This window comes from Canis aureus, chromosome 17, assembly GCF_053574225.1.
Source record: "Canis aureus isolate CA01 chromosome 17, VMU_Caureus_v.1.0, whole genome shotgun sequence".
NCBI classification, from domain to species: domain Eukaryota; kingdom Metazoa; phylum Chordata; class Mammalia; order Carnivora; family Canidae; genus Canis; species Canis aureus.
The window spans coordinates 2,536,792-2,559,102 of NC_135627.1; the positions used below are offsets into that span (position 1 = coordinate 2,536,792).

The following is a 22,311-nucleotide window of genomic DNA, read 5'->3' on the forward strand; positions in this document are numbered from 1 at the left end:
ATGTTTTCATGAGAGAGAGAGAGAGAGAGAGGCAGAGACGAAGCAGGCTCCATGCAGGGAGCCTGACATGGGACTCAATCCCGGGACTCCAGGATCACACCCCGGGCTGCCCAGGACTACTTCGTTTTAACAACGTTTAACAACGCTTTTCCATTTTTGGCCCCCCGCTGACAGTGCCCTCACTGAGGAAAGTTGAAAGGTGGGTTTGGGCTTTCTAAGAAAAAGTGCACAACTCCACACTGAAATAAACCAGATATGCTTTTTAATAGTTACCAGGATTTAGATGTAATTCCCCAAAGGGAAAAACAGTGACACTTCTCAAATTACATGTGAAACAAGAGTGGGAAACATTAAGATCCGTTTGGGGGGAAGGGTCTCAATCAGAACCTCAGCCAATGATGACCGTCTGGGCAAACAGACGTGTAAAGGATCCACACAGCTCCTGTCTTTGTAGAAAGACCCTGAAACCTACGGGAAGTATTCACAGGCACGGAAACCAACCCCACAGAGAAAGACACCAGAGAAGCAGCTCTCAGGCCACAGAGAAAACCATCCACCTAGAGCGCCAGCCAGAGGCTAACAGGGCACCTCTAATGGAATCTCTTCCTGACAACACCCACTTTTAATGATAGCAGTCAGTCCCTGCACTTAGGGCCTCCTGGGTGCTCCCAAATGTCCAACTTCGTCTGTTCCTCCTGAGAGCCTGTGAATGGGTCACATCACAGACGAGGGCTCCACGACTCCAAGGGCATGCTGCCCACCGCCATCACTGCACACACACGTAGGAGGAGTGTTTCCTCTGAAAGCTGGTCACTGATAATACTTCAACCAATTAACCTTAACCACTCATGCTTACTATTTCTGCCCAGACAATTCCAACCAAATCCGTGTTTAAAAAGCAAACACGCCGAAGACCACACGTGCGATGCCGCTTGGTGGACCTCAATTTAAAGAGCACAACTCCTCATCCTGTAGATACCTTAACAGGACCAGTGGGAGTCTTGTGAGTAGCATCTGACACGGGGAATTTCTTGTGCACGCATGCGCGCACACAGGAAACATGGGCAGTGAGGAGGAAGGAGCCCAGACCAGGAGCAGGTCCATGGTCTTGCAGCAAGTGCACAAAGCTCAGCTGCTGGCCCTGTGCACAGCTCATCTGTCCCTTACTACTGAGCAGCTAAGAAAAATTCAGGAACACTTGGAGGTGTTACAGTGACACTAAATCAACTATGCATGTAGCCCAAAATCAATACCTGACGTGGATTCCCAGGACAAAGGCAGCCTCCCCCATCAGCACGCTTGCTTTTTGCTGTTGTGGCTCAGGTTTCAAAGAGTTTGCTGAATGCAGGCCCAATTTCAGCAATCATGTCGGTGGTGGTGGTGGAACGTCCGTGCTTCTGGAAGGCCTGGAGGCTGCACTGCCTCGTGAGTGAGCATGCACCCAAGGCGGCCAGGAGGAGAGGGCTGGACCTGGAAGGGGAGGATGGTCAGCAGGTGCCTACACTCACTGTAGGCCTGACCTTCCCTTCCTTTCCCACCTGGGACCCCAAACAGGCCTAGCAGGCAAGTCTGCTAGTCTTCTGAGATAGAAGGCAGCCTGAAGACCAGGGAGATAGGGCCCATCAATACCCACCCACCCAGAGGACAGGATGGCAGTTCTACCCCCAATGATAACTAGACCCATATGTTGAAGATCTGAGAATGCGGGTTCCCACCATCATCAACAGGCCCCCGTACAATCTTGTTTCTCCATGTACATGCCCTTAGCAGGTGCTCCCTACTTCCTGTTGTGCTACCACCCTACAGGCCTCACAGGCTTCCCAGGTGGGGCACCCTCCAAACCCAGGACACCCCACCCCAGCATATGTGGCCCCACTGTCATATGACAGGTATAGAGAACAAGTGACGGAGGACTGGAACCTGCCTGTGCTCACAGCAGTGGACGCGGGCCAAGCCTGCAGTTCAGAGTTCTGCCTCTTAGAGAAAGCTCCCACTTCAGGACAGCAGTCAAGGCCGGCTCACCTCTGCTCTATTTCTGGTCCACTGTTCTGCTTTACAGGGGTTCACATCACACCCCCCGGAACACGGTCTCAAACTTGGGGAGCTTCACAAACCACTCCAGAGCCATTGGCACTGAGCAACAGGCCAGGGCATCAACCTTACACTGAGCAAGAGCCAACCAGGTGACCATTCTGGGATCACATCCCCATCCTGGGATCGCTTCCACAGGACACCAAGGTTTCATGTGGCCACTTATTAAACATGGGCAACTAAAATGGTTCACACGATTCAAAGCTCTCAAGGGGAAGACAAGTGAAGATGTCACATACCCATTAGTCTTTTCAGGAGCGGCGTGCAGTGCCCAGTGCACCAGGACGCCCAGAGTGCCTGACAGCAGATCTCCCTGGCCGCCACACCTGCGGCTGCTGCCCTCCTGGGTGCACTCGAGTACTGTGGGGCAAGAGGGACACAGCCATCAGAGGACGAGCTCACCTGGGCCTGAGGCACAATCTCAATCAGCAGCAGCTCTTCCCATTTGTTCTGTACGAGGCACCCTGGTTTACAGAAGAGCAGACCCAGGCCAGCCCAGAAGCACCTGCGTAGCACAACACAGACGGCAAACAGACTCATCCAACTTGGGCCTGCTGGAGCAGACACGGGAGCAGAGCACAGGTACCGGGGATCTTCAGGCCAAGGAGGTGCAAGCCACACTAGCACCCCTGCATGGACCCAGCCAGTGGCCGCTCTTCCATTTATGCTGTGTAACCCAGCAGCCACTTTGGAAAACGGGTGGTTGTATCTTCTGAATGTCAGACTCTAGAGCACTTCCCAGCAACAAAAAGGTTTCAAGGTCCCTCAGAGAACACACCCTTGGTATCGCCTATCCAGTGTGGGGCGGCATGCAAGCAGCACTCTCTGGGGCCCCAGTGTGCCTCCCACCACCTGGTCAGCAGCTCTATGCCAAGGCAGCCCATCCTGTAGCACAGAACCAACGTGCTCCCTGCTGCCCAGTCCCGTCATGTGAGGGGAGGACCTGTTCTGGGTATACTGGGGAGACTCTGACCCTCACTGTCATTGATGGCAGGTCTCCGGCACACACCATAACCTCCCCGTTCTTCCCACTAGGCAGCCAGCAGGCCCTAGAGACAGAACGAGGTGGAAGCTGCCATGTCCAGCACCTGGCAAGCGCCTCCATTGGTGTCCACTCCCAGTGTTTCCTCACTTTCTAGCCCTTCTTAACAATAAAATGCCAGGAAATATTCATATAACTGTCTCTAATGCTGCAGGTAAGCTGGAAGCAGCAGGCCCAGGACCCTGGGCACCACCTCTGACAGGGCTGCCACAGATCATGGACAGAACCGTAGCCACTGCACCTGACATCCAAACACTCAGCAAGGTCATTTCCCTTTGTGAAACAGTGAGAAATGCAAGCTCACTGGGAAGTCTATGTGTGGAACATGTGTGACACGAGGGACCTCTGTGCTGTGTGTGACCACAGTTTTCCAGGGGCTGGTGCCCAGCACAGCCACACCAACCGACCTGCGTGAAGCCTACAGGTACCTACCCTGTTTGCCGTCAGAGATCACATCCCGCTCCCCTTTCTGTACCACGGTCACATTCCCCAGGGCCTGACTGAGCCTCCGTACAGCTTCATGATGATCACTACCATCGACCGGGTGGCTCAGCTGCGAGTGGGACAGCACAGACAGGCCATTGTTAAACACATGGAAGGAACCCACAATCACGGATACATCCTGCCCATCCACCCTGATCTCAGACATAGGAAGCCTCCAGGAGCTCTAGCCCCCCACACAGATGTGTACAACCCGTGCACGAGGGGGAAGTGGGCCCAGAAGAGCTGGACAGCAAGTCCTCAGGTGGATGTGGAAACACTGTTCTTACCCTCCCCTGACTTTCGGATCAAAGTTAAGGGAACAATGCCCAAGGCTGAAGTTTTACATGTTTGCAGAAGTGACACAACTCTGAATAACATGCTAACATCTATGGGATGCTTCATATGTAGAACCTGTGGGTTTACATTCATCATCTCATTTCATCCTTAGACTCTATGAGGCGATGTTCTCATGACCCACATTTCACAGGTGAGGCAATGCAGGAAGGGATGGAGTGAGCGGCCCAGAGCCCACTGCCCCGCCTCTCACCTAGTCACAGATTTGCTGGTGACAGGATGCCCCAGGATTCCGTGTACCACCAAGAAAGAATAGCACTGTTAGCATGTGGAAACATGCATCTACTTGCTGGCCATCTGCAAATATGCCCCTGCGGGGAAAGGTCAGGGCACCAGAGCCATCCCTCACCCCTCCTCAGGAAGGGGAGGGTTTACACCTTTTGGGTGGTCAGTGAACTCACCACAGCTTCAGAGAGTCTGTTGAATTCCACATGGTTGGGAGTGAGAACAGCCTTCTGGTAGCTCTGGATGAGGGCTGGGTGCTGAGCTATCAGCCACAGCCCATCCTATAGACAGGGACAAGTATGTATGCACAGTCTTAGGGGCGGGCCTGGCTGTGAGAAGGGGCAGGAGAGAAGAGGCCACACTCACTGCATCAATGATGACAGGGATGTCCCTGGCCTTGGATGCTTCTAAAATGCCCTGCAAGAAAAGAAAGCTATGCTGAACAAGCCCATCACCCCCAGCGGAATTAACACCAAGCAAGCAGTTCCTTGACGAATTCAACAAATACACAGAAAATGTAAATGCAAGACAAGAAACAGAAGGAAACTCAAATGAATGGGCAGTAGCCCCTCTGTAAGGCAGGGGCACCACAAACCCTAGACAGGAGTCTGTGGGAAGCACAATACCCAGCACTGGGGCAGGCGAGCCCATGGAGGCTGACCCCAAGCTAGAAGCTCCAAGTGTCCCGTCAACACTCATCTCAGGGCTCCCAGATGAAAAATCTGAAGTCTTCAGAATTCCCCCAAATACATGCGCCAGTATTTGACATGCTGCAATACCACATGACACCCATCTCTACCCAGAACACACGCTTGACAGTAGAAAACATTAAGAGAACAGTGAGACGACAGCCGCACTCCAGGATGCCCAGTGTCCAGCACACAGCACGGAGACAAGCGGGTGAGCACATGGTGGGTGGGCCTGCCCGCCAAAGACAGAGGCCTCAGAAAAAACCTAATCTGCCACACAGCTTGCAGACGCCCTCAGGGACCGGGAGAGAACGTCTGCTGTAAAGCCCCACCTGCAGTGTCCTGCTGCGGCTGCCCAGGAGGCTGCCCTCCTAAGCAGTGTGGACTTCCTAGGAAGTCCCTTCTGGCCCTCCCGGCAGGGGGTGGGGTGGAGGTGGTAGCAAAGGAAGCAGTGAGGAAACCCTGGATGATGGACAGCTACTCTCATGGCCCTGAGCCCAAGGGAGCGCCAACCTCTTCATGGGATGGCCTCTGACTCAGGCTCTATGTCAAAGGAGCGCCCAGATCCCGACAGCGTCTGGGGCACTGCAGCACGCAACTTGTACCCCAGCGGAGCTGCTGCAGGCTGAGCCTCAATGCCACCTCTGAAATCCTAGCTCTGCCGCTCGGAGTTGGGTGAACTTGAGTAAAGTCAGCCCAGTCTCTGAACCTCAGTTTCCTGGTAAGATCAGAGTAATGCCTCAATACTCTCCAGGTTTACCCACCTCTAAAGATTCACCCGGTCCTCAGCAAGGGGGCTGGCAGCCCCTGAAGGGCAGCTGCAGTAACTGTTACTTTGCACGAGCAGTCCAGCGCTGAGCCAGACACCTGCTTAGGCCCAACGTCTATTACCCTGCTCATTCATTCCTGGAGTATCTGTGAGTCCAAGGGCCTTAACATACGTTAAATAAAAAAAAAAAAAAAAAAAAATAGTAAAACAAAATAGATGGTAAGTAGAAATAACCTGAAATACTAAAAGATAAACCCACACATATTTAACTAGAAGTTATTCCGAAAATGAAATGGGAGACCCCACAAGGTGAGGGCTTGCCCTACCCTGCCCTCCTTGCCCTACCCTGTTGTATTTTGTGGACATGGGTTTGAGGATTCAGAGAGGTCGCAAAGCCCCTTCAAAGGAGGGTCAGGATACGAGAGCCTCATCGAAGCATATTTCCTCACTTAACAATGAAAACACTCTGCCTGCTGCTTTGAGTTTTGGCTTTGCTGCGAAAACAGATTCAGCTTCCCTCAATCTCTGCTTTTGGGCGGCAGTGCTGGGCCACAGCAACGACACTTCCATCTCTGTGCTTTCCTCTGCCCATCCTGACGAACATTGGGGTGAAGGTTCAAACACCAGGAAAGCCAAATTGACGTAACTGGGCAGGTGTGAATCATGTCGCATCACATTCGGGTCTCCTGGCACACACAGAGTTGCGCATCCTCACTCATGTAAGGACGGGTTTGTTCCATCACTTGGGGTATTTGTACGAAGTGTGCTGTGCATTTAACCCTGTCCTCGTCTGTCACGCTGCCGTCAGGGCCTGAACACACAGCGAAGGTGACAGCAGCTCCAAGGGAGGCCACTTGAGGACATTGCCGTGGCCCCACCATCTAGCCAACAATCTAACCCACGGGGAGGATAGCAGAGAAGGGAAAGAGCTGCACACCCACCGGTCAGAAGAGGCTGGATGCTGGCTGAGCAGCAGCCCCATGTGTCTGACAGTAAGACACAGCCACAGTCAAAGGGGAGCACTCCTGCACGGGAGGTGGCGCCCAGGGGAGAAGGAATGCCCCCCGCCCTGAGCAGAAGCCCTGCGAGGGCAGCCCTCTGGTGGGAGAGGGAGCTGCTGCAGCCAACACTATCTGGCCATACAGCACGTAGACATTTAGGACACACCTAAAAGAAACAGACAAATACGTATGCAGAAATGTTCAAGACATCACTAACATAAGAAAAAGCTGTAAACCACCTAAATGAACTAGCTAAATATAGTATATCGTGATATAGCTAAATAATGAGGAACATGTAGCTATTCTATCAGGAAAAGCCGCCAGGACCTATCATTAAGAGCAAGCTACAAAGGAGCATAAATAGTATGAGCTCTAGTCAAGAGCCTAGGTCCTAGATCCAGAAAACTCTGGTTCATAACCAGCATATGACGTGGAAGACTGAATACTGTAGGGCAGCAGCACCGCCAAGCTGAGTTACACATTCAGCATGTTCCCTGTCAGCATCCCTGCTTCCTCTTCTGATCCTAAAGCTCCTGTGGAGATGCACACAACCCAGAACAGCCAAAATACTCCCAACATGAACAAAGTTGGCAGGATCACACTGCCACCACTGTCAGGACGGAGTGCTCCCAGTGCAAGGACAGCTGTACAAATCAATGAGCAGAGATGAGAGCCCAGAAATAAACCCCTGCACTGATGTCCAGACTTTCAACAAGGATGAAATTCACTCGAGCAGAGTGGTGCTGGAACTAAGTATCCACTCCCTACACCAGACATAAAATGTATTCAAGATGCACCATAGACCTACATATAAGAGCTAAAACAATAAAGCTCTCCAAAGAAAATAAACTTAAGAATTAAAAATTCATGCGAGAAAAAAAGTGCAGCAAACAGAGGAGTTCCTCCAAACATGAAGTAGGGTTGTCACAAAAATCTGTACACAAAAATTCATAGTGGCACTACATTCAACAGCCCAATGCAGAAGCCACCTAATCGTCCATCAAGGGATGGATAAACAAAATGTGGTCCACACAAGAGAATATCCACCAGCAAGGAAAGGAGTGGAACACTGACCCACACCACATGCACGTGAGCCCCGAGATGCTGCAAAGTGAACACAGCTGGTCACAAACACCAGTCCTGTAAGACCGCGTTGCTACAAAAGGTCCGGAAGATACAAATACACAGGCCGCAGGTAGAGACTGTGGCTGCCAGGGGCTGGGGAGTTGGAGAGGAAAAGGGAGCAGCTGCTAACAGATGCAGGATTTCTTTCTGGGATGATCAAGGTGTTCTCATGGTAGTGGCTGTACAACTGTGAAGATACTCAGAAACCTCGGAATTGTATGCTTTAAATGCATGAATTGTGTGGCATGCAAAAATTCTTGATGAAGTTAAGAACTCAGCAACTTATTACATGGCCACTTTGGGGGTGTAATTTAATTTCTCCAAGATTCAATTTTTGTCATCAGAAAAACGAGGATATGGGGGTTTCTGGGGGGCTCAGTCGGTGAAGCGTCTGCCTTTGGCTCAGGTCACGATCCCAGGGTCCTGGGATGGAGCCCTAAGTCCCTGATTCGGACTCCCTGCTCAGCAGAGAGCCTGCCACTCCTCCTGCTTATGCATGCTGTCTCCCAAATAAATAAGGAAGGAAGGAAGAAAATGAAGGAAGGAAAGAAAAGGAAGAAAAGAAAGAAAAAGAAAAAAACAAACAAGGCTAAGAGAAATCTATCCAACAGGGCTGTTTTCAGGATTATACTAGATAACAAATTCACTGAGCAAACATTTAGAAAGTGTGTGCAGGAACACAGCACAGTGAGAGCAGCACAGGGAACACACCCACTGTGAGTATACAAGTCACAGACGGCACTGAGCTCTGTAACCAAGTAAAACATGAGGAAACCCGTGGTCCCTGACGGTCCCTAGCCATCCCGGGTCCCCAGGCCAGTGCTGGGGGTAGCCCCTGCACACGTGTCCCCAGGGAAAAAATATTTAGGAGGAATTCTGGTAAAATCCAAGCATATTTTGCCCACTCGTTTAAACTGCTGTTTCAAAAATAAGTTCATTTCTTATCAAAGAGCTTAAATCTCTGTGCAGAAAATGCCCTGCTAAGGAAGAAGTCCTGAGAGACATGGGAAAGGGTGAGGTGCTGATGTCCGGCGTGGCAGCTCCTCAGAGGTGAACAGCACAGACACAGGCCAGGTGACCAGCACAGAAAGCCACATTGCCAGGATGGGCAGGCCTGGGACCTGCAGATCACAACAGTTCACAAGAGGGTGTCTCTGTTCCAGGTGTGGTTCAAGAGACATCCTGACAGGCGGCTGAAGCAAATCCTGAAGCAAATCACAGTCAGACTGTGCTGAGTCCACTCAGGCTGCTGTGACAGATGCCACAGGCTGGGTGGCTTGGAAACAACAGAGATGTACTGCTCACAGTTCTGGAAGCTTCAAGTCCAGGATGTGGGTGCTGGCTGAGGGCCTCCTACAGGTCACAGGCCGTGCTGTGTCCTTAGCTGGTGGAAGTGGAGGGGAGCTCCCGGGGGCCCCTTTATATGGGCGTGAATTCCATTCAGAAGGCTCCTCCACCCCCACAACCTAATCACTCCCCAAAGACCTCACCTCCTGACACCCTACCTTGGGGTTCAGGATTCCAGCACGTGATTCTGAGGGGACACATGCATCCAGGTGGTGGACAAGTCACAAAAGGTCACAAACCCCATCATCCTGAGGGTCATCCCCATTCTGTCAGGAGCTCTCACTTGCCTCTCTTCCCAAAGACAAACCACCTGGCAGAGAGGCTGTCACAGCCCATCTCCCACCCACCCTGTGCAGAGAGCCACCATCTCAGGATACAAGTGCACAGGAGACCACAGGCTACACACGGGGTTCCCCATTCAGGTCCCCCCCTCAGCTCACATGCATCAAAGGAGCTAGCATTTCTCAGCTATGATTTATTTCTACTTTTCAGCAAGCAGTCAAGAATTTTCAAGATTAGACGATGCTTGGGACGCCTGGGTGGCTCAGCAGTTGAGCGTCTGCCTTCAGCTCTGGGCGTGATCCCGGAATCCTGGGATCGGGTCCCACATCGGGCTCCCTGCATGGAGCCTGCTTCTCCCTCTGCCTATGTCTCTGCCTCTCTCTGTGTGTCTATCATGGATAAATAAATAAAATCTTAAAAAAAAAAAAAAAAAAAAAGGATTGGACGATGCTGCCTGACATGTGACGTGCCCCATGCCAGCTCCAGGTGGCTCCGAACCAGGACAGCCCAGAGGCCTCATTTGCGGCATGTTACCTAGAGCCACTGCTTGACTGTATGGGACTGGTTTTCAGATTATTTGTCCCAAATGTACAACTGCTGGTTCATTTGACAACCGTTTTCTCAGCTCTTTGTAAGAGGATGGAGTGGCTGTCCCTCCTACCCCAGGTGCCTAGCACTATGCTTCTCATTCAAAGTGGACACCCAGGGGATCCCTGGGTGGCACAGCGGTTTGGCGCCTGCCTTTGGCCCAGGGCGCAATCCTGGGGACCCGGGATCGAGTCCCACGTCGGGCTCCCGGTGCATGGAGCCTGCTTCTCCCTCTGCCTGTGTCTCTGCCTCTCTCTCTCTGTGTGACTATCATGAATAAATGAAAATTACAAAAAAAAAAAAAAACAAAAAAAAAAAAAAAAAAACAAAGTGGACACCCGAACACGGGGCAGTCCCAGGGATTTCCCTGCTGCAGTATAAAAGCTACTGCCCCGAGAGCAAGAGACTTATTCCACCTGGTCTATTTTAGGTTCATTCCTAGCTCTTTGCCTAGTGTTTCCCCCTCCCCTAAACCATCATTATTCCATCAAGAGACTTGTGAACACTGAACAACAGAAACTCCAAGAACATGCTTCTCTTTTAACTCCACAAGCTGAGTCAAGTCTATGAGATGAGGCATGTTCAGTAATTCTCTACATTTACCTTAACGTTTTCAAGAAGAATATTGTCTCGACCGAGGCCAGGTCCCACGACCAGGGCATGCAGCCGAGGCAGCCACTCCTCCACATCGTGAACAGCACTGGGGCTGTCGCTGCATCGGGAAAAGGAGGCCAGACAATTTAGTACCATTTGCACTCACTGACTTACCTTATTAGGGAGACCACATTTTTCTGGATCTCGCTGGTTCCTTCTGTTGCAGGACTCAGGCCAGGACTCCAGCCTGCATCCAGCCATGTCTCCCCTCTTATCCCCATAGATAGGCTCATCTTTCACTCACCAATGTACGAATCCAGCTTTCAGCATCTACACTGAGCTACACTGAGACATTCCAGCTACTTTCAAAACCATCTTGGTCTTCTAGGATGAACCAGGTTGTTTCCCGTCACACAGGGTACTTTAGGAACTAGAAGGGGCACCTGGGGACCTTGTCAGTAGGAGCAGGACCTGATGGCTGTCTGGGATTTTGTTGTTCCTCCACAGCAGCTTCCCGCTTACCATCTTGCTCCTTGGACTCTTAGAACCCACTCTGCAAGCCTCTGCCCCCAACTACCCCATGGCAAGATCCAAGCATCCAAGGACTTGTACTTAGCCCGTGTCTGACAGATGCAGGGTCATGGGCCTTCCAGGCGAGTGCCAACAGTTCTCCAGAACAGCCCTCCTCCCGCACTGCCACCCACCCTCTGCTCCCAGCTGTTGGGTGCTGGGCTGGCCCTGCTGACACGCACTCCTGGTTAGCCTTACCCTTGCCTCCTGGCTTTACACACCTCCCCCACATCAGCCCCCAGGTCTACACCTTCCCTGAGCACCCCGCTCCGTCCAAGGTCTGACAGCAACACTGCTTAGATATCCAGCAGGCAAATGGAAACATCCAAAAGCCAGCCCCTGATGGTCACCCCGACCAAAACCTGCTCTCTCAGGTTCCTCACCTTGACAACAACTAACGCAGACCAAATCCAGAGTGGCCTTCATGACTCTCATCTTTTCCTTCTGCCCCATGTCCCCCTGTCAGCAAATACTGGGGCTGTACTTTCAAGTGCACCTCAAATCTGACCCTTCTCTTATTTCTCCCCCATCACTTACTCGCCCCAGCATCCTTACAACACCTTTCTCATGCAACCCCTGCTTCCATCCTGGGCCCCAAAAGCTCATTCTCAACAGAGCAGCCAGGTCACATCTTTTAAATAAATGTACACTAGACCCTGTCCCTCCCTGCTCAAGTGTTCCAGTGGCCCTCTTTTCCCTCCTCCTCATTTACCTGAAAACCAAATCCCTTAGGATAACCCCCACAACCTCAGGGCTTGGCCCTGCACCCCCCTGGTCACCTGCCCCATCCTGAGCCCCTTGTGCTCCCTGACACTCCTCGGCTCAAGTCGTACCAGCTCTTCCCTGTGTCTGCAGGTCCCTACCTGAATGCCACTCTCTGGGCCCCTGCCCACAATCACCCTAGAGAAAACCACACACATGCCACGTGCATGTACAGGCCCTGGTTAGGTTCTCTGACACACTGTTGCCTTGCATGTCTGTCTCCAGAGCTGTGCAGCCCAGTATGGCAGACACCAGCCACATGGGGCTATTTTAGTTAAAGTAAAAACTCAGCTTCTGAGGCCCCCCAGCCATATTTCAGGTGCTCCTTAGCCATACATGGTCAGCAGCCCCAGTTCTGGAGGGCACTGAGAACATTTTCACCACTGCAAAGCCCAAGGGCCAGGAACAGCTGTTTTGTCTGCTTGGTTTGACACTGTCCCTGTGGAAGCCAGGGCAAGGACCGGCACTGGAAGCATCTGCTGCATGAGGGAAGGACCCTGTTCCTGCCTGATGGGCCCCTCATTACTGTGTGGGAAGCTTGACCACAGGCAAGGCCTAGACCTCTCCTAGGAAGCCTCAACCATTTCTGATGGACCATGGGTCAACCTGGGGCACGGTGCCCTGGTGGCTAAAATCTCATCCCGTGCTGTACACACACGGCTGCTTATCTTCTGACTGCAGACAGTGGGCTCTTCACAACTTCTCCTTCCTTCCCACAGCACCTACCTACCACTTCCCAGTATGGCAGCCCCTCAACAGAGGCTCTGGGAGCCCACAAGAAGGCCCCACACCTGAGGAGCACTGCAAGTAACACACCCCCGTGAGGCCCCACTCACAGAACCGGGTGAACGATCAGCTCCGGGCTGTACGACTTGATCACAGGTGCGGCCTCCCGGGTGCAGAACACATGGGATAAGTCTGCGCCCTGAGAAATGAGCACAAGAGGCTGACTCAGAGCCGGGCCCGCCAACAGACACCTAGGTGGCCTCAGCCAAGCCCCTCATCACAGCTCTTACACTATAGCTAGGTGGCTCAGAGGAGGCCAGAAACTAAGAAAAGGGCTGGAACAGAAAGCAGACTTTTGCTGCCACCCAAGAGGCAGGTTAACCTAGACCAGCTCAGGCTGCCACACCCGTGGGGGCCATGGGGAGCACATTTTATCTTAACTGAGCCATTAGGGCTTGATCAAAGGCCTGGGAAATCACCAAGGTTGTAAAGATGCCAACTGCTTAAGTGAGAACTGAAGCAGCATCCCAGGATCATGCTGGTGAAGGATAGTTCTGATAAAACTTCAGTTAACAAAATTCCATGGGGGTGCCTGGGTGGGGAAGTGGGGCTCAGTCGGTACAGCATCTGCCTTCAGCTCAGGTCATGATTCCAGAATCCCAGGACTGAGCCCCACATGGGGCTCCCTGCTCAGCAGGCAGCCTGCTTCTCCCTCTGCCCCCTCCCCTGCTCGTACTCTCTCTCTAAATAAATCTTAAAAAAAAAAAAAAAAGAAGAGGAAGAAAGGAAGAAAGGAAGAAAGGAAGAAAGGAAGAAAGGAAGAAAGGAAGAAAGGAAGAAAGGAAGAAAGGAAGAAAGGAAGAAAGGAAGAAAGAAAGAAAGAAAGAAAGAAAGAAAGAAAGAAAGAAAGAAAGAAAGAAAAACACTTCTCTAATCATATTTAAAGAATCCAACTCTTGACTAGGGAAGTTGTAAACAGACCTACCACTTTGAGAGCTGAGATTGCTGCGAAGTAAGGTGCTCCAGTATACCTAAAAAGGAAGGTATTGACAGTCATCAACTTCTGAGAAAGAGGCAAACACACCAGGTTTATCAGGTTTCACAGACATGAATCACAGAGCCCAGGACCCAGCACTTGATAGGTATTCAGTAAATGTTTAATAAACATCAACAAACATGGATTGCGACAAGTCCGTTTGTCATTTCAGACCTTTGGTTTTGTTTAAGTAGGCTCCATGCTAGGCATGGAGCCCAATGCCAGGTCTGAACCTTCCACTCTGAGACCATGAGCCGATATAAGTCGGACGCTCAACCAACTGAGCCACCCAGGGTTAGGACCACTGTATCTCTGCAGCACTGTGCTCAAACTAGAGGCTTGAGGAGGCTGCAAGAGTTCACTGAAGACGTCCCTACCCCTGGGTGGGGGGGAGGGGTGACACAGGTGAGCACAGCTCAGAACACTGTAAGAGGACGATAGCGAGGACAGCAACACATAGTCTGGCACTGAGACTCACACAAGTCCCTCCTGTTCCCATCCCACCTTCCAGAGTGCCTGTGAGTAATGTTAATACTGCCTGAAGCAGAGAAAAAACGCTTGAACTTGTCATCAGATGAATGACTGTAACCTTTATGTCAATCCCAGGCAGTGAAGAAAACCCAGGAAAAAGACTGAGTACACTCTACACACAACCCTCTCCCGCACAGCAGGACCACCAACGGGCCAGGAACACAACACAGGACATGCCACACACACGCTGTCTCTGCTCCACCCCGCAACAGGTATGCTAGCCCAACAAAGATGCACTAAAACCATAAAAACTAGCTTGCCTATTTATCCAGCAAAAGGTGTGAGGGGTGGAGGGAGGGGGAGATGCTTATAGGTGGCAGTACACACCAGTGCGTGTGTGTGTGTGTGGGGGGGGGGGGTGGCAATTTGCAGCATGCGACAACATTTAAGATGTCTATGTGTTCTGCTCCAGTAGAAATTCTAGGAACTGATCCCCTGGAAAAAAAACAGATGCACATCTAAGTAGAAAAACATACAGGGATGTCTACAACCATACTGTTTAGTTGGGGAAAAAGAGCAGGTGACCACTCGCCTATCAACAGGGATTGGTTAAATAAGTTACGGTCCATCTTTACAAAGAATACTACACCCCCACTTACCAAGAACCAATCTCTAGGAACCAACATTGAATGATGGACACCCAGAACACTGCATTAACATAATGCAAAGCTCTGACAGTTGTTCTTTCTTCTGTTTTGTAATATCTGATGTAAGCTTTGACTACAAAACCATCCACTTCAAAGACCGCCATTTCAAATGCATTACCAGCCCAAGACTAGGCGGAGAGCCAGGCCACCCTCGCCCCCTTGAGGCTTCTTTAAAGATTTTGGTTGATTTCAGTAACTGACCATCTGGGCCACTTGTCTTTTTCTCTTCCAGGGCTTTAAATTCCCACACTTGTGCTTTAAATTCACCAATAAAGGGGGATCCCTGGGTGGCTCAGTGGTTTGGCGCCTGCCTTTGGCCCAGGGCGTGATCTTGGAGTCCCGGGATCGGGTCCCGCATCGGGCTCCCTGCATGAAGCCAGCTTCTCCCTCTGCCTGTGTCTCTGCCTCTCTCTCTGTGTCTCTCATGAATAAATAAATAAAATATTAAAAAAAAAACAAATTCACCAATAAAGAGTGAATCTTTGAAACCTAAGCCCTTGCCCTCAAACCCAATAAAAGGAGAATCCCAAACCTACATGCTCTGTCTACTTGCAGCCCTCAGTCGTGAGGCCCCAGGGGTGCTGTGTCATTTCTAAGTCCTATAAGTAAAACAGCTTTATTTTTTCAAAGTTTCCTGGTAGTTGTGGCTGGAGGGCATCTTGTGATCGTAAGAACTCAGGGGCAGGTCCCATAACACTGGTTATTGATAAGCTGAAACTGGCACAAAACAGTGACATGGTCCCAGTTTTGTAAAATAAATAAATAGTTGCATGCACAAAGTCCAGAAGATTAATAATGTGTCCACACTGAATTATTATTATCTGAGATACTCTGAGGCTTTCACTTCATACATTTCTGGACCATTTGAATTTTTAAAACAAGCAGATAATACTTTTATAATCACAATAACAATGATCCTATTTTCAAGGTTAGTTCCTAAAGCTAACTGACATACTTTAAGTTAGATAATCACCCCTAGCATGCTACACTACCAAACTTATCTGAAAAGAAAAGCTGACATCCAGTTCTTCTCATGTAGATGTCCCAAAATATAAGGCAGGAGATGGAGGGAATGTGAGGACTAAAAACCCTGACTTCCTCAATTCTCTCAAAGGATGAAGGACCCAACCACCCGGCAGAGGCCACCTGCTGGCCTCCATCCCAGAGGCTGGAGGAGGACTGTCCTTTAACCAGGGACAAAAGGAAGAAAAGCAGCTAAGAACTAAGGATCCAAGAGCCCAGCATGCAGTAGGAGGAGAAGAAAACAGATGAGAAAGTGGGAGCCAGTAACAGGCAAATTTCCCTCATCCAAAGGGACCACGTCTACAGATGGAAAGAGCTCACCAAGTCTCAATAAAATTAGTGAAAATAAGACACATTCCAGACATATCTGGAGGAAACTGTAAACTTTTTTTTGTAGTGCAAAATACAGGCTAGACGACTATGTGATCATATATAGGTTACCACAGAAAATCCTGCTACCCGAGCATCCCCAACTCAGCCAAAGCACCAAGCAGCCCACCGACCACAGCAAGACACAGCAGGTGTACAAGTGCCCCCCCCCCAGCAACAACCCCCCCCCCCCCCCACGTTGTCAAAGAATATGCCAGAAGAGCCAAAGTGCAGACTTCTGGGCCAGGCAGGAAATAACACAGGATCTATCTGGCAGTATCGTATACAAAGTTCCACGTAGCAGTTAGGGATTGGGCTAGGAATTCCCTAGGAATTCTTAGATCAAGTGTTAACTCTCTCTCCTGAGTGGCATTTGTAATTCACCATAATAGTCAGAAAAGGCAACACCTAAATTTGAAAGCATAATACAATTTCCAAATTAATATAAGGGAAAACCTAGCAAAAATAATAAAAAAATAGAAACACAAAGTAAAATAAAGAGAAAACGTAACAGGTCTTAGAGAGTACATGAGGTAGACTCTAAACATGAACAGGCTGATTTGCAGTATTAAAAAAGCAATTACTGGGATCCCTGGGTGGCTCAGCACTTTAGCACCTGCCTTTGGCCTGGGGTGTGATCCCGGGATCCTGGGATCAAGTCCTGCCATCAGGCTCCCTGCATGGAGCCTGCTTCTCCCTCTGCCTGTGTCTCTGCCTCTCTCTCTCTCCCCTCTCTGTGCCTCTCGTGAATAAATAAATAAAATCTTAAAAAAAAATAAAAAACCAATTACTGTCACATGAGGTTAGGAAACAAATCAAGCTATGTATTATATTTATAAGACACCTAACCATGTGATAAACTGAAAATATACAGCCAGGCAAAGACAGCACATGATATGAACAGAGAGTAAGCAGTAGCTGAAATGGTAACCAAGGTTGATTAAGTAAAAGGCAAAGATATCATTTTATAAACAAGGACAAATTATAAAACTGTGTCAAACTGCACAGCAGCAAAATATACAGAATTAGAAAACAAGCCTTGAAAAAAGGCTAGATCCGTCAAATTTCATGAATGACTTCGAAGAACATCTTCAAATTGACAAAGTAAACCAAACACACCGTTTTTCTTCTGATTACAAAGTAACAGGTTTAGGGGCCTCTGGGTGGCTCAGTCAGTGAAGCATCTGCTGCCTTCAGCTCAGGTCATGGTCCTTGAGTCCTGGGACTGAGTTCTGCATCAGACTCCCTACTCAGTGCAGAGCTGGCTTGTCCCTCTTCCCCTGTTGCTCCCCCCGCTTGTCCGCAAGTGCTCACTCTCTCTCTCAAATAAAATCTTAAAAAAAAAAAAAAAAAAATTCCACAAAGTAATACATATTTAAAGTATGTAGCCTGGTCAGTAAAGCCTAAAACAAGAAAGAGTCCCATCCCAGCCCCCACCGCAGGTGCAATCTCTACACTAACAGCTCACTTGGGACCCTTACTGTTTTCTCCTATTCAGTCACCAAGTTCATCACTGACAAATACCGGTGTCAGAACATCCGACTACACGGAGAAATGATTACTGGGGTCTAACTAGACAAACAGCCAGCTGGTAAGCAGGCAGACAGTGAGACGACAGAGACGGCCTACACACCCACATTTTCCAAGTCACTTACTCTTGGCAGCCTCCGACTACGCCTATTCTTCCATCTTGGCCTTTGTGCTTCTTGGTAGTTAGAGGAGGTATAATGTTTCTCACCAGCTGCAAAGTATTTTCCATATCCTCTACTGAACGTGCTTTATGCAGTGAAAATGCTCTTTGTAAAACTGAAAAACAGGAAAATGAAATCATTTAGAAAAATATTAGCACACACGAAAAAGACTGAAAGAGAGCCTATTAACCAAAACACTTCCCAAAGTTGACTTAACGTGAACGCTATAGATTTTTATCCAATGGTTTCACTATTTTATTTCTCTAACCAAATGATGCTTAGAAATTACCACACACAAGCTATACATACCAAGCTTGTTTTTGAAATGTATTAGACATTCCAGAAGACTAATTAATCTTTCAGAAGATGTTTCTAATGCATTACTACTTAAAAAACCACACATATTCCAGTTCAATCTTCCATCAAGTTTATCGGGTCTCTTCAGGTTGCTAAAAAGCAACCTCCCATTTGTTACCTTCCTTGATCATCTTCATACCCCCAACCTTCTAGTCACGTTTCTGACACTCAATTAATTACTAATTAAATAACCTAGAAATGGTATTCTAAATAGAGAACATAGCTTACACTGGGTTCAAAGTGGCATTTTATTTTTTTTTTAAGATCTTTTTAAAATTTATTTATTAATTCATGAAAGACAGAGAGACAGAGAGAGTGAGAGAAAGAGAGGCAGAGACACAGGCAGAGAGAGAAGCAGGCCCCATGCTGGGAGCCCGATGTGGGACTCGATCTCGGGTCTCCAGGATCATGCCCTGGGCCAAAGGCAGGCACTAAACTGCTGAGGCACCCCAGGATCCCCAAAGTGGCATTTTAAAACAATAAAATGATTTTGTCTCTAAACAGCTAGATTTTAATTGTCTTTCTTGAAACTTCCTCATCATGTATTTTGCTGCCTTGATATTTAAACCCAGCTCATCTGTGAGAGAAACGCCATGTTCCGTAACATGTATATTCAACGTTTGAATAGACAATAAAGCACCTGTTTTCTCTAGAATTAAAGGGTCTTTGCAGATACATACAATACTCTCACACAAGGCACCAACATTTGTTTCCTTCCAGTCATCTCAGCAGCAGAGAAAAACCAGGCAGGTGTCACAGTTGGAATGAAGACCAAAGCTGCCCCAGCTCCATAAGGTAAACAGCTTTATCTTTAATTACACTCTTACAGTTTCACTATTTATTTCACTTTTTATTCACTTTTTATTTATACAAATTTATCCAAGTAGTTTTCTTTAATGAGTAGGTATAAATGCTTCCTTAGTTGACATGCCAGGTGCTGAGACCCCCACCCCCATGTGAGAATATTAACTACTCTCAACCTCAACACTCTGCACCTTCTCCCAAACCAACACAAGACTAAAACTCAAAACAGAATCACTGCAAACCTTTGGCCAAGAAAAGGCACAACTGGGTTTGCTCAGCGATGGCGACAGCGGGCGGATGCCTGTGCTTCCAAAGTCCGGTGACCTGTCTACAGTCCTGCCCCAGAGCCACCGAGCTACCAGAGACCTTGCTCTCCCTCCTCCTCCCTGGTGCCTGTCCACACTCCCAATTCCCAGACTGCACACGGTCTTCTCATGCCATCACTGGGCACTCACTGATGAGCTGCAGGAAGGGAATCAGAGTGGCTGCCATCAGATACGGTGACAAATCACTGACTGAAGAGCATCTCTGCAGTCATGGAAACGCAGGCTGTGCATCTGTCCCCAGCTTTATCACATCTAGCATAACTTGATTGGTCAATACCAAACCCACATCATGACATACAGTTGCTTTTTAAAGTCTAGAAACTATAAAAGTAGAGTCGGAACTTAACCAGTCACACAAGGGTTGCTCTGGGTTTCTTACAACGTCATGGGTTTATCAGGATCCAGTACTTAGTCACATACAGGGTATGCCCTAAGACCACCCCACTACACTTGGCCTACACAGGACATGGTACAGCTCCCATCTCCAGCTTTAGGATAGGTGCTTCCCCACTCTCAGTCACCTCGGAGTCCGGCACAGAACTGGACAAGCGTTTGATGAACTAAAAGCATCTTGGTTTATTCTCCTCGTCAGCAGTCAGTTTACCCTTTTACAGACAAGGGAACTGGAGCCCAGAGAGGCAGGCCTGTGAAGATGCCGGGGGCAGTCATGGATAAGCCAGAACAAAAAACATCATTTTACCAAAATGCTGCCATTTTAAGGCAAAGCATTTTTCTTTAACCAAATAGTCACCACACCAACCAAAAGACAAGACGACGACCAAATCCCTCTCAATTGCCCCCTAACCATTTGGGAGTGGTGGAATAAAATCACTTGAGAAGTATAGGATTTTCACTCTTTGACCAGAAGTGTATAGATGCAAAGTAAATCCACACGGCTCACCAGCCTCTGTCCCATCCATCTGAGACCAATGCCTTCTGTTAGCAAAGGGCCAAAGGAAGGTCCGTGACATTTCCCTACACTTCACACTTCCTCAGGGTCAGCTGGCTTACTGGCATGCACCTTTGCACTTACCCACAGAAATATTAAATACGAACACCAACGTTCTCAAGGATAAAGAGGCCTTGCCGAGAGGTGATTTAAAGTTTATCCCACCAAGTAACTTTATCCTCAGGATGATTCTGAGTCTGGAAGGACAGGTCAAACCCGTCTGATTCTCGTGTTACGCAAGTGGCTGAGGCAGTCTGGAGAAGTCAACGGGATTTCTTAAGCCTGGGCTGTTTTCTAGAATTACTTACCTCCTACAACCCTCTAGGATAACACCTTTGTGCCAGCTGTGCTTTAAACAAAGAACCCTCACTCACCTGGAGCACCTGACAGCAATCCTCACAGTTATCGGAGACGCCCTGAGGCCAGGATGGGAAGTCAGTGCTCTACAACTCCACCTGCTTTTTTGGTAAAAGTCCAGCAAATCGGCCTGATGATAAAACCTCGAACAAACTCGCAAAAGAAAACACCACCGACTCATCACAGTGTGCAAATTTAAGGCAAAGGGCTGCCAATAAAGTCTCTGAGCAAACTGACCAGAAGCCTCTCGGCTGCCGGCCTCAGGTGAAGCTAAGGAACCCTTTCATACCTCTCAAAGCAACTGGCACCTGAAACTAACGCAATGCTGCGTGTCAGCTTTACTTCAATGAGAGAAAAAAAAAAAAGCATTTGGAACCATCGTGCAGAGAAACAAAAAGCCAAACGTCCCCCAAGAGTCTCCGCCCTGCAGCACTATACACGCGTCCGTAGCAGGATCTCTGCTGTCACAGCAAAGAGAGCGTCACCATCTCGGCCACTTACCGGCTGGGCAACCCCAGGTGGGGTCCTTCTGTGTTCTCAGGGCCCGTCCCTCCCGGCCACACAAAGGTCGGTAAACAAGTGTCTCCACCGAGCGTGAGAAACGGGTGATACAACCCGCCGGCTCCGTAACGCTCTCAACGCATTCCTGTATCTTACGTGAATACACGTCCACCGGCAAACAGAACGAGGAAGGCACCTCACGAGGGGTTTCGGGCTCCATCAGGCCATCCCTGTTCCCCGCACGCCTCCAATCCTCCTACACGGCGCGCCCCGCCTGACACCCGGCCGGGGTCCTCGGGGGTCGCTCGGGTGGCCCCAGGCGCGCTCCCAGCCCCGCCGGCGAAGCCCGTCCCTTCCCGGCCCCCGCGGCCCCCCGGCCCCCGGCCCCCCGACGCCGCCCCTCGGCCCCGTGGCCGCGCACAGGCCAGGCCGACGCGCCGCACAGCTCCGCACGCCAGCGGCCTTCCGCGGCGCCTCCCGTGCCCACGGGCGCCCGCGGCCGGTACCTGCGCCCGGCGGCAGCTCGTAGAGCACGAGCGCGGCGGACAGCAGCGCCACAGCCGCCGCGCCGGCGAGCGCAGCCCTGGGCCCCGCCCGAGCGGCCATGCGGGCAAGGGCGGCGCGTACCTTACCTCGCCGGCAGGCCCCGGCAGCCTCCCACGCCGAACCCGCCGCCATCCGCCGACTTCCGGACTCCCAGGCTCCCCCGCGCGGCCGCCGCGGAACCCGACTCTGGGCGGACTTCCGGCTCCCGAAGGCCCGCGCGCCGTCGCCGGAAGCAGGCCCGCCCGGGCTCGCCCCACCCACAGACGGGCCTCCGCCAATCATAAACGGCCTCTGGTGATGGACGAGCTCTGGGCCCAACCCGGCGGGGCGCCCAGCTCCGGGGGTTTTGCGGGGAAACAGATTCCAGCCTCCAGGGGCGGTTTAGGGTAGGAGGGTCCGGGTTGTTTTCGTTGTTCCCATTTTGGGGTTTGGGCGTTATGGGAAGCGGGGCGGGCGCTGCGCAGCTAACGAGCAGGTTGCGGTCGGGAAGCAGCTGGAGAACCTGGAGCAGCACCTCAGCGCAGCC

At 50.2% G+C, this 22,311-nt stretch overlaps 2 protein-coding genes across 10 annotated transcripts in view; one reads left to right on the top strand and one right to left on the bottom strand.

Moving 5' to 3' along the window:
• CARS2 (cysteinyl-tRNA synthetase 2, mitochondrial) overlaps positions 1-22,311 on the top strand; it is a 73,470-nt gene that overhangs the window by 49,074 nt on the left and 2,085 nt on the right. The window contains exons 16-17 of one of the 2 annotated variants that reach the window (XR_013355448.1): positions 14,291-14,427; positions 19,023-19,097. The gene's annotated coding sequence lies outside the window, so the exon portion shown is untranslated. Of the gene's footprint in view, positions 1-9,618; positions 9,846-14,290; positions 14,428-19,022; positions 19,098-22,311 lie in introns of those variants that run through there. The other variant, XM_077854948.1, reaches the window with a different exon arrangement.
• On the bottom strand, positions 246-22,009 carry NAXD (NAD(P)HX dehydratase). 8 transcript variants are annotated; one of them, XM_077854951.1, is made up of 10 exons: positions 21,872-22,009; positions 17,910-18,060; positions 13,634-13,679; positions 12,759-12,847; positions 10,600-10,708; positions 4,562-4,612; positions 4,372-4,476; positions 3,566-3,686; positions 2,331-2,451; positions 246-1,470 (listed from the first exon to the last, which is right to left on the bottom strand). In XM_077854951.1, exons 1-10 carry the CDS (start codon positions 21,915-21,917, stop codon positions 1,320-1,322), a joined length of 990 nt encoding a protein of 329 aa, XP_077711077.1. In that variant the 5' UTR covers positions 21,918-22,009; the 3' UTR covers positions 246-1,319. The 8 variants fall into 8 exon arrangements, with proteins under 8 accessions (XP_077711077.1, XP_077711081.1, XP_077711078.1 ...); XM_077854955.1 differs by having other exon boundaries at positions 21,867-21,969; XM_077854952.1 differs by having other exon boundaries at positions 21,746-21,878.

Bases quoted from the DNA above. Each gene is read 5' to 3' on its own strand.
- NAXD (XM_077854950.1), bottom strand. From the start codon at position 21,459: ATGGAGCCCGAAACCCCTCGTGAGGTGCCTTCCTCGTTCTGTTTGCCG. The intron at 18,061-21,239 runs GTAAGTGGCCGA...CCTGTTTTTCAG, and splicing joins CACCTGGGGTTGCCCAGCCG to TTTTACAAAGAGCATTTTCA. The intron at 1,471-2,330 runs GTATGTGACATC...CTCCCCTTCCAG, and splicing joins GCTCCTGAAAAGACTAATGG to GTCCAGCCCTCTCCTCCTGG.